This window comes from Miniopterus natalensis, chromosome 19, assembly GCF_054644295.1.
Source record: "Miniopterus natalensis isolate mMinNat1 chromosome 19, mMinNat1.hap1, whole genome shotgun sequence".
In the NCBI taxonomy this organism is placed as follows: Eukaryota; Metazoa; Chordata; class Mammalia; order Chiroptera; family Miniopteridae; genus Miniopterus; species Miniopterus natalensis.
The window spans coordinates 7,439,421-7,451,224 of NC_142099.1; the positions used below are offsets into that span (position 1 = coordinate 7,439,421).

An 11,804-nucleotide genomic window follows, 5' to 3' on the forward strand; every position below is an offset into this window, starting at 1 on the left:
TTAAACCAAGAGATCCCTTAAGAGGAGGACCATCCTTCCCTCTCCTGGATATGGCTGGTGGCTGTCCCTCGGCCACCACCACTACCCCTATCACCATAGTTAACACTACCGGGCTCATCTTGGCTCTGCCACTGTCTAGCTGTGTGACGTTGGGCAAGTTATTTAACTTCTCTTTGCTATAAAATGAGAATAAAAGCAATTGCCTAGGATTGCCGTGGGGACGAAATGAATTCATGCATATAAAGTACTTATTAGAATAAGGCCAACGTAGAATAAGTGATATATCGTGAGCTCTCATTGTCATGCGGACTCTTTCAGGGGCTCCTCACAGCAACCTCATGAGTCATTAGCTCTACTTTACAGTTGGGAAAAGTGAGGCTGAAGAAAGGTGAGCAACTTGCTCGAGGTCATACGGTAAAGTCCGTACATGTGATCCCAGCACTTTCATTCCTGGCCTCTGATCTGGAGACCAGGCTCCCTTCCTTTGGCTGGTCCCCTGGGAGCTGGGGAGACACTGCAGGGACCCAGGAACCCACAGAGCCCCAAGTTTTGAATAAGCACAATGCCTCATGCCTGCATGCATCACTTCTGTCAAAAGTGTTTCTGGAGTTAGAGCAGGTTTTGGTCATTGTGTTGGCGGTTGTGGGTTTCAGTTGAAGAATGCCATGCGTGCACCTGCTGCATGCGGGAGACTCTGCCAGTGGCTGTGGAGGAGTCCCCGTTCTCAAACAGCAGGCTCTCTTGTCCTGACTCGGGCACTGCAGACTCTATCCCCCAGGCCTTGTTGACATATCTCTAGACTCCCCATGATCTTTTATGCCTCTGGGCCTTTGCATATTCTCTCCCCTCTGCCTGATGTCTTTCCTTCCCTCCAAACAAAACACCCAACACCTCCCACACACACACATCCCGGTGCTTAGCACCCCATGGGAAAGGTTCCCGTTTCCTGAGGTCTTTGCTGGCACCCACCTCCTAGGTGATCACTTGCCATGGACCACGCCATCTGAAATGTTCTCCCGTCACGGTTCACTTGTTATTATTTCTGGAGTCTTTTTATTGACTAAGGGAATGAGGTTAGGGAAGGGAGGGCTCTGCCCCTCACCTGGTGGATGACGCCGGCTCCGTGGTCTGTCGCTGCAGCCGGGTGTGACGCACGATGTGCTCTCTGACCGACATCTGCACCTCGGCTGGGATGTCTGGGGACGTGTGGCTGATCTTCACCGCCGCCTCCAGGAAGCCCAGGGCATTGGGGTCCTTCAGCTTGTCCGCCATGGTGCCTCTGGAGCCAGAGACCTTAGCAGAAGAGGGACTGGAGGCCTCCTTGTTCCTCCAGGGGGTCCAGCACAGCTTCCAAAAGAGAAAGAGAAAAACTGCCACCAGGGCCACGCCACACACAATAACTACCACTGCGAGGAGGCTGACAGAGGTGCCTGCCCTCGGCGTGAGCCAGGCAGGGAGGGACAGAGACAGACAGAGGCGGGGAGAAGCCGGGGAGGGTGTTGGAACAGGGAGCACACGCAAGGGACAAAGACAGAAGAAGAGAAAAGAATGGTCGTGAGAAAGCCACCCAGGCAGAGGAGAGCTGGGTTTGCGGTTAATGCTCCATAGCCACTGGGACCCCTTCTCCGGGGTCTGATTTTCCAGCACCACCCCTCCCCCCACTGCCAGCCTGGGGGCACCCCACTGCTTGTTGGCTTGTGCGCAGGGAAAGGAAAGTAATTTCAATAACAGCCTAAGCAAATGTACAAATTTGTGCAGCATTCACATTTGGATGCTATTTGAATTTCTATTAGAGCTGTTATGACGGCCAGACTCACAGCAGAGTCATTTTCGCGCACAGCTCTCTTCCTCAACAGGCTGAGCTTCCTCGGAGACCAGAAGCTCCAGGAATTCACGCTCTTCCCTCCCCCGCCCCCACCGGGCCCAAAGCAGAGCTCAATGAACAGTTCCTGAGCTGACTTGCAGTGAATGAGATGGCGCATCATCACTTTGAGGGCCCAGATTAGGTCTAATGCTTCTCCTATACTTGCACTCAATGCGCATAGTAGGCGCCATAAATTCTGGTATTAAGTTGGGATTGATCCACACAGTCTATTTCAAAGCTAAATACAAATGATCCCTATAGCTGTCTTCCCCCACCCCCATTCCTGTGGCTATTTGAGAGCTTGGCTGTAAAACTGGTGGGCGCTCATTGCCCCACCCCCAGTACGCCCCTGTCCCCAGTAGGATGTCCATTATCCCCAGAGAGCTGTGAGGATGCCTCCCTTAGGGAGAAATGACTGAGTAGACCTCTCATCCCACCTTTGGGAAAGACCTTTTGAACCCAAGGCCTCTTCTTACTCTGAGTAGAGGGGTCCGGAGGCTCTGAACCAATGGTACACCTGGCGGTGTGCACAAAGGTCACATGTGGACAAGCCGGCAGAGAGGTCTTGTATACTTGCATGATGATTAGAAAATTGAGAGATTCCACCACCATCACCATCACACCACGGACTTGTACTCATTCATGGTGGGAACTGGTGAGTCTCTTTGGAGGCGTGTGACCTCACCAGTTCTACTCCCTGTTCCCTGCTTGCCCCCACCCCAGGCCTGTGTCTTTGTGGCCCCTGGATTATCCTGTTCCAATGCCTTAAGAATCTTATTAAGGTGAGAAATGTTCCTACAAGAGCCGAGGCCAGGCTGTGCATCTGCAGATGGGAGGAGTGGTCCAGAAAAAGGACTTGCTAGGGTCACAGGTCAGCCACAGAGCCTGGACCAAGGTCCAGATGTCCACCACCCAGCCTGAGCTCTTTCCATTGTCCCAGCCTGTTTGTCCCTGATTAAGCTGTAGGTTACTAGAACCCTGTGTTGTTTATATTTGTCTGACTAAGGGCCTAGCACAGAAACCGGTCCACGAGAATAAATGAGCGAATGAATGGCACTTAAAGGAGCTGTAATTATCTCTCAACCAACATTTACTGAGCATTTGCCTTGTGCCAGGTGCTAAGCTCTGCTTGGAGTACAGGGGAGCTAGGTCCCTCCTGGGAAAGCTGATTCTAGGTTAACTTCTAGACTGAAGGCCTCCAATGGCGTGTGCATGCATCCCGGGGGCACAAGAGAAAAAATATCGGTTCGTTTTAATATTTATTTATTATCTTAAAAGTAAGACATCAACACTTTAATATACATACAGGTTGGTAGTAATAGAAACGGTGGCATTTTATTATTGGACTTAATCAAGTTGTTGAACATTTCGATGTCCAAATAGGTATGAGTATTACTCGTACTCTCCAGGGAAATAGGCATGGTTATGACCCTCACTGTGCAGATGAGGAAACTGAGGCACAGAGGAGTAAATTGATTGCCCAGGGTCACACAGCTCATGGGTGGTGGGACTGAGATACAGCCCAGGCTGCAGTTCCAACTCTGTTGATGTGCAGTATATATCATGGGGGCAAATAAACATATATTAGAGGTCTTCCAATAATTTCTGCTGTTATGAGCTGATGATCTAAATGGTTTGGTGATTGTTTCCTCAGGCCCTTAGGCCCCTGGGGAGCACTCGAACGACCACAGACAGACGCATCCTTCTTCTAAGTATTGGGCCATCTCCAGACCCTTGACCTCTGCTCTCTGTTACAGCTGCTCTGCCTGCCTTCTCTGCAATGAGTCATCTTAAAACAAAAGGTATTTCTAGGACTTGGCTTTCTTTGATCATACATCTTACTTGGCCTGGTAATAATTCGAATTCTAATGAGGAAGGGGGAGAGATGGGGGAATCCAGAGAGCACAGAGTGCATTTAAATGCTCAGCCTGACAAAAAATTGAATTCGTAAATGAGAAGGGAGGTGGGGCAGGGGGTGGGCCGAGGGAATCAATTCTTCCTCCGTGAGGTTGCTATTTTGAACACTTCTCCACGTGACCCCGACTGTTGTTCCCTCGAAGCTGTGATTAAGGGAGGCAGGGGTATGGATTACTGGGAATCAGCACCCAGCGCTCAATCTGGTTATGTAAGACCAGGAGGCCCTTCCTCTGCCTGAAGAGTCTTCTTTCAGGACACTTCCCAGCAGGCAATGTGAGGAGATGGGTCCTGGTGCTGAGTGTGTTCGCCCTCCCAGGGGATACAACGAGGTGAGCCAGGCCAGTAAGGCCAGGAAGCGCAGAATTAGGCCAGGGCAGGGGATAGCTGTACAGGACTTAGCCCCTTTCAAATCACTACATATGGCCTTGAACTCAGCCAGACTGAGTAGCCTGCTTAAAGGTGCACTGAGGTGGGGAAGGGTAAGCTCTTGGAGGCCCAAGGACTGTGCAAAGGCCCAGATCACCTAAGATATGTGCCTTCCTACCCTGGGCCTGCTGGGGCCAACCAGCAGGACGTGTGGCCCTCACAGGTGCACAAGTAGCCTTCAAGGCCTTTTCCCCACTTGTCTTGTTTGAGCCACAGCCCTGCGAGGCAGATAGAATTTTGATGGTCAGCTCAGTCATCAATTGAGTCCTGATCCAGTGCACTTCGTATAGATACCAGGCCCTGGCTTCATGACCAGAGACAGGCAGCCCTCTAGTAAGGGCAGAAGCCCTTACCACAGCACTGGGAAAGAGAAAGTGCTTCCTAAGCACTGGTATTCTCTCCCACCCGCTTCCTTCTTTCGTGTACGGTTTGGAGAGAAAGAAGCATGGCCCAGAGTCAGACTGGGCTCATTCAATGTCATCCCCACTGGCTTTACACGGTGAGACTTCAGCAAGCTACTTAATCTCTCTTGGCCTCAGTTTCCTCATCTGGAAAATGGGTATAATGATAGTATCTTCCTCAAAGGGGCATTATGAGGTTTCAATAAGATCAAAAGTGTATCAAAAGTGCTGAGGGAAGTGCCTGGAAAGTAGTAAGCAACATAATAAGCATTAGCTATTTTTATTAGAAGTGCTTACTTCCACCCAGTCTAGTTTTAAAGTCCCTAGTTTTGAAATTTGTTTTGTTCACACAACACCTGTAAGCCATGAACTCTAATAAATAGGAATAGCTTTAACTTTATCATTACCAACCAGGAACAAACTCACTAGCAGAAATAATATAGCTAGGTCTCTCTACAGCTCAAGACATACGAGTACTATACGAAAGCTCTGACATCTCCAAGTCTCTCTGTCAACAGTCATTTGCTTGCTCCCTGTCTAGTTGTTTTGATGTTACCATCCCTGGACAGCTGGTGAACAGGAGTGAGCTCCAAAGGAAAATCACGGAAGAAAAGTCGAATTGAGAATGTGCTAGGCTTTTGCAAAGTTTTCTTGGAAACTGGGGTAAAGAAGTCCATTACTCAATATTAGGTGTGAAGCATCTTCATGAGGAGTCCTGCATGCCATGGGCACCTGGTCTGTGCTGGCCAATTACCCAGCAGCCTCTGGGAGAGCAGAGAGCTATGGCACTAGGTGTGGGAAACACACCCGGTGAGCTGGCACTGTGCAGGGTGGCATGGCTTCTAGCCCCGGCTGGGAAAGTGGATTTCACTGGGGCTCAGACATGGGGTGACATCTCAGGTGAACACCAGGGCCAGAATGACCACAGAACATAGCCACCCACATTTCTGATTGTGTGGCCGTGAGCAGGTTACTTAGCTTCTCCACACCTTAGTTTCTTCTTTTATTTAATGGGGAGTCTAATTATCCCTACTTCACAGAATCATTATGAATATTAAATAAACAGACTTTGAGCCCAGTTCCCAGAACATGGTGAATGTTCCCAGAATGCACACTGTTATTGCTCTCTGCGCTTCGCTTTATTGGTGGGGGATAATCATTTACTGTGTACAGAAGGGACCCAAAGCTGGACCCTCTGGGGCAGGGGAGGGGGCAAGCAGGCCAGAGGCAAAGCGTCTGGGAGACCTCAGATCCCTCTTCTCTCCTGGGAAGTTAAGATCTTCCTGAAGACCTTCAGGGCAGGACCTGCTTGTCACCTTAAGTGAGGCTGTCTAGCAGGGGTGATGGCTCATGGCCTCCCTCTTTCCCTGGGAAACGCTAGGTTATTAATTAGCAACCCGGGGCTTTCTTATCTCCCCAACTCACACTTCTTTCTCCAAAGATGGAGCCCTGGTGCCCCCGCCCCTCCTCTCCACCCACAGTGTTAGGATCCATCAGCAGCTCTTATCGCCTGCTATTGTCCCCATTTTTCTAATGGGCTTCCATGTCAGGAAAATCCATTTTGTAACAGTAACAGGCATTTTCATTAACAGACTGTAACTGAAAAGATAAACCGGGAGAGGAAGTGAAAAGAAAGGACTGTTTTCCCTGCTCCCCTCAAAGCTGGAGAAGGCTGGCTGCCGGGGGGTAGGGAGAGGACACTCATTCAGGCACAGATGGAGGCAGACAGGCACGACCCAGAGACCGAAAGCAAAAAATACAAAGGCTCAAGCCTGGAAGGAGCAAGGCCTGGTCTGGGAATGGACAAGACTCCAGGCATTATTATTGTAATATTAACACTAGTAATATTATTTGTTACTTACTTCTACATGGTCAACATTGGACCCCTCTTACATTACCTCAATTAATCTTTAAAGCCTCCCTACGAAATTAGAATTCACCTCTCAAAGATAAATGCACTAAGTTTAGAGGCGTTAACTAAGTCACTTGTTCAAGAGAACATTACATTAAGTGGAAAAGCTGGGATTTGAACCTGGGACTTTCTGATGCCCAAGTCCAGGCTCTTGAACCAGGCCTCTGAGGGGACGGGAGGCTGAGCTGAAGAACCATCGAGTTGAAGGCGGGGTCGACTAGCTGAAGAGGCATTTCTTTGTTAAAATTGGGAGGAGGGGGGGCATCCTCTACTCCTTGACCCGACCCTGCGAACCTGGGCAGAACCCTGGAGACTAGGGTTATGGTACCTCCTCACCCCCATCCTTTCTTCTTCCCACAGGTTACCCACCAGCCACCAGGCAAATAGCCCACGGTCCCTGGAAAGTGCACACGGAGATGTGCCCGAGCGACATCTCAGTGCGCGTGCGCATGTACGTGTTGGGGGGACAGGGGCTCTTCTGTCCTGAGGCTCACAGACGTGATCCATTAATAATGAGCTCTGCCGAGTCTTGTAAATTTATTAGGAGAACCTGGTGTAATTAAAATTCCGGGTTAGCGGGAGGGGGAGCAGAGAGACTTTGTTTTCTTTCGTTCTTTCTTAGATTCAGGCCAAAGTACCGATGGGGATAATTAGCAGAGTCCAAACAGAAAAGAAATTAATGCTCCTGAAAAGGCTGTGATGGGGAGAGACAATGCTGGGCTAATTATGGCCGCACCAAGCTTTACAACTGGGCGCCGCTTCCACCTTCATTAAGGGATTCAGAGATAAGACAGGGGCTGATGTGGAGTGTTATAGCTGGCAGAGTGTTGGCATTCATTTAGCAATTATTAGTATGATTATTTTGGCAGATGGTGACTGGACCTTTCTGCCTGATTGGCCAGGTCCCTCTGAATGTGGAGATCAAGGCTGGGGTGACAAGGGAGGGACAGACAGAGAGCCAGAAAGATTCTTCACCCTCTACCCCTCTCTTCCTGTTTATACCTGCTGCTAGTCAGAGGAAAGGCCCGTCTGGGTCCATGTGGAGCAAGAAAAACAGATGAGCAATAGAGAGGAGGGGGGGATGAGGTCGTGTCACGTACCTGAAGCATTCAGAGCTGGATGCCCTGCTCACCCTGACTTTCAAAGACCCCTCTGATTCCAGTTCCTAAGCGTGGCCCAGTCCTTTAGTCCTTAGAGGCCTCTTTTTCTAAGCAGGACCAGCAGGAATGCCATCAAGCTTGGTCAGGCCTTTCTTTCACCCTGCTTTCCCCCACCCCAGACAGCCCGACACAGACCCTCCAGAACCCTGGCCTGATCCAGATGCTTCAATCTTAGTCCCAATGGTCTGCAACCACATGTTATGTCCCCAGCTCTGTGGACAGGGAGAACAGAGTGACATTAGGACAGCTAGAAGGGAACCCATCTTCCTTATGAGCTTGGAGGGATGGAGCATTCTGGACCCACGTCCCCCCATTCTTGAAGTTCCCACAGTCAGGAGAAGAGAACTTCTAGAATGGTAAGTCCAAGGGCTCTACAACTCCTACCCACTGGACCCTGGTTCTAGAATCCTGAAGCTTAAGACACACCATAAAAGCAGCACATCACCATGAGAGGTTTTAACACCAGCATCCTCAAAGGCAGGCAAAATCTACAGAATCCCTTCCCTCCAGCGAGAAGGGAAGGAGTGACTGATCATTCAGTTACAGAAACAGGACTTCTGTGTTTTGATGACACACTGTGCATTTAATGTGCCATCACAAGCAGGAACAATATTATCTGTGCTGCAAACAGCCAACTTCAAAGCCGGGTGGCTGAATCAAAGAACATCTCCAGGGTCATTAGAGAAGTGAACAAACATCGCATCCATCTCACAGCCATAGGTAAGCAAGGGAAGAACCATTCCCGGCTGCCAGCCTCAAAGGGGCAGGGCAGCTCAGGGTCTCCCATCAGGCTCCTGCATTTTCCGGAACACCTCTGAACCTCTGCTTACTACCTCAAGTCCAGAGGCCGAGCTACCCAAATCCTACACCCTGCAACTTGGCCTATGGGAAAAGTTGAAAGAAAGGTGGAGAACTGCCCATCACTGTCCCCTTGTGGGGTGGGGGGAGTGTATTAAGGAGGAAGCAGACCCTTTTAAGGCCTTTAGAGTTTTTAAAGAAAACAGGAACTTGCTTTCAGCTGGTGTTTCCAAGTCGGCGTCTTGACTGACTGAGATTTCCTGTGCAGTTCCTAGCACAGACCCTGGCATAGTGAAGCATCCCAGTAAATGATAGTAGAGTCTGAATCGAGGCAAACATACAGTGATAAAGGGGACTGAATGTGCTAGACACTTGCATTTTTCATGCAACTGCAAATGAAAAAATCTCAGCATTCTCTGGACAATCTGGACCCAGGCCGTGGCTCTGGGATGCAGGCAGTAGGCTAGGAGGTGGGATACCTGGGGGCCTGGCCTGAAGGCCACAGCATCTCCCCAGACCCTGTGCTCACCTAAACCCCAAGATCCCAAAACAACTCTCAACCTCTTTCTGCCTCCCCCATCCCTTTCAGGCCCCCAACTTGGCTCCTAGGCTTCCCCAGGCTTGTGACTCAGCAGCAAAAGTTAAAGTTCCCCAGGGCTGCAACTCAAACTCCCTTTCTAGAGCAGCCTGCAGGGAAGACATACTGATTCATCTGGGCCCATTGGCTCTCCCTCCTCAGCCTTCTCTCACCCTCAGCCTGGCGTTCAGGTACCTGTCATTCCAGACTACAGGGTGCCCCTCTGGGGTCCAACACCAGTGCCTCCAGGTATCAGGATGTGCTACACACACACACACACACACACACCCCAACATTTCTGCCCTGGACAGACTAGAGGGGTAGCCTCCATCCCAGGTGGAACTCGACAGGTGTGTCCTCACCTTGAATTATCCCCTTTAAGGTCTGAGGGCTCAGGACCAGCATTCAGGGCCCCACTAGGGATGTATCTTTGGAGGAAGGACGGCAGGGAGCTGGGCGGCGGGCAGGAGGAGCCTCCCTGACTTGGGGAAGACTGTGTGTCTGGCGGGTACCCGAGTCAGGTGGTGTAGGAAGCGATGGCACCTGCTGGGTCTAATCTAGCCTGAGATTCTGCCAGAGGGGAAATCAAACCCTCCAACCTCCATCACTGTACCAGCCTCTAAAAGTTCTTTATGTCTAACCTGAGTCCCTTCTGCTGTCTTAACCCACCGGTTAAACCCCGCCAAGGCCACAGAGCGCACGGGGCCGAGTGGGCCCCGCCTCAGCCGGGACCCAGGCCCCTCCCGGGCGCACGGCGACCCGCGGCCCCCTGCCCCGCTCACCCCCCTCTACCCGGCGGCCGGCATCCTCACCCAGGACCCACCTCTATCTGTGACCTTTAACCTCGGGTGGAGGCAGGACCCTGGAACCTGCGGCCTCTGGGGAGCTTACCCCACCGGTGCCGCTCCCGGAACCGCCGCTGCAGCCTCGGGGTTCTGGTCCCAGGAGAAGTGCGTGGAGACGAAATTCCCGCCTCGCGCAGCCCCTTCCTCCCTTTCCCGCGCCGGTGGTGCGGGGCCCCGGGGCAGACTCCGCGGGCCCTCGGCCCAGCGCGCCTGGGGTCAGGGTCGGGGGACAGGGAGGGCTGGAGTCTGCGGGGCGAAAGCAGCGGGGCGCTCGTCCCTGCAGGATCTCCCCGCCCCCACTCCGCGTCCTCTCGAGGCCTCGCGCGGCTCCGGGTCCTCCCTCCCGCCCCGGACCCTCCAGACGTCGGGATCCGGACAAAGGGGCTCGGCCGCGGCGGGCGAGCGCGGGCGCGGCTCCGGGCGGCAGGGGAACGCGGGCCCCGCGGCCGCCGCGCCGCCCCCGCCCGCGGCTCCCGCCGCCAGGGCGCGACACGCCATTCCCGCTGTGGCGACCGCGCGCCGGCCCGGCCCGGCCCCGGGGCTCGAGCTCCGGACTCACCGGCTCGGCGAGCTCGACCCGGTTCGGGCTCCCGCCTGGGCTCGGCGGCCGCCCGGCGCTGCGTCGGGCGCGGGGTCCGCGCCGCTCGCGCAGGAGGCGCCCGCTCGGCAAAGTCGGCGAGAGGCACCGGCTCAGTCGCGCACGGGCCCCGAGTCCGAGTGAGTCAGAGGGAGACCGAGGGAGCGAGTTATAGGGGCGGGGGGGGGGCGGGGGCTGCGACACCCTCCCCCACCCCGCCCCCGGCGGAGGCGCGCGAGGCCACTCGCAGCCGGAGAGGCGCCGGACACAAAGACCTCGTGCCAGCCTCACACCCAAGTTTCTCCCCGAGAGACCCGGGGCTCGGGCCGCGTTCGCCGAGAAAACAGGCACACGGACGGACAGACCGACAGACGGGCCCTGGGACCTCGGCCTCCGCGAAGCGACGAGTCGTTTCCTCCCCCGGGATGTCCCCGGTCTCCCGCTCGCCGCGCAGATCCCTCCCCTGGCAGACGGCCCCGCGGCGGCCGGAGAGACGGAGGGAAACTGAGGCCCCAAGGGGCGCCCCGTCCCGGGAGCCCAGCCTTCCGCGGGGGCCCGCAGGCTCACAGGGAGGGGCAGGGGAGTCTCCTCCCGGGTCCGCTCCGCGTGGCTCCGCTCGCCCTGCGGGCCAGGGGCCAGGCTGCGAATCCAGAACCCCGAGCCGAGTTCTCTCTCTCGGTCCCGGAGCTCCCGGGCCAGAGTTTTGGGGGCTGATCGGGGAGGGGGGGGGGCGCAGCCAGGGCCACAACCCAGGCAGGGAGGGGGCCTCGGGTGTCTCGTTACCTGCGTCGGCCGCGCTCGGGCTCCGCTCTGGGGTCTGCAGCTCGAAGCCCCGACAAGTCTCCGCGTCCAGCCCGAGAGGGGGCGGCCGGGCCCGGCACAGCGAGGCCAGGACCGCGAGCGCCGCCTGGCACCGAGGGTCCCCGGCCCCCCGCGCCCCGCTCATGCCCGAGACACCCCGGCCCTCAGAGCACCCGGGGAAGCCCGCGCGCGGCGGGACTGGGCGGGGCGGGGGCGGCCCCGGGAAGACCCCGCGAGCAGCGGCCCCGGCGGCCCCCTCGGGCTTCGAGCGCGTCCTCGGGGTCTCCGCCCCTCGCGCGGCGGCTGGCGAGTCCGGCGCCGCCCCGCCGCCCCCTCCGCGCTCGGGGACCCGTCGGCGTCCTGGCGGGCTCGAGGAGACGCGCCCCGGCCGCCCCGCAGCCTGGAGGGCGCGAGGCGCGGAGAGAGCCTGGGACCTGGCTCTGCACTCACCGCCCGGTGTGACCCTGGGCCTCAGTTTCCCTCTCCGTAAGGGAGTTCAGTGACTGCGAGTGTTTCTCGGGCTGCC

General features: G+C 55.0%; 1 protein-coding gene across 2 annotated transcripts in view; it reads right to left on the minus strand.

Moving 5' to 3' along the window:
• Window positions 1–11,423, minus strand: part of SYT6 (synaptotagmin 6) — a 42,734-nt gene extending 31,311 nt beyond the window's left edge. For both annotated transcript variants that reach the window (XM_087828253.1, XM_087828254.1), the window contains exons 1-2: window positions 11,261–11,423; window positions 1,103–1,430 (exon numbers count right to left, since the gene is read on the minus strand). In XM_087828253.1, coding sequence (XP_087684379.1) covers window positions 1,103–1,430; window positions 11,261–11,423 — 491 coding nt within the window. The remainder of the gene's footprint in view (window positions 1–1,102; window positions 1,431–11,260) is intronic.
• Between the last annotated feature and the right edge of the window lie 381 nt (window positions 11,424–11,804).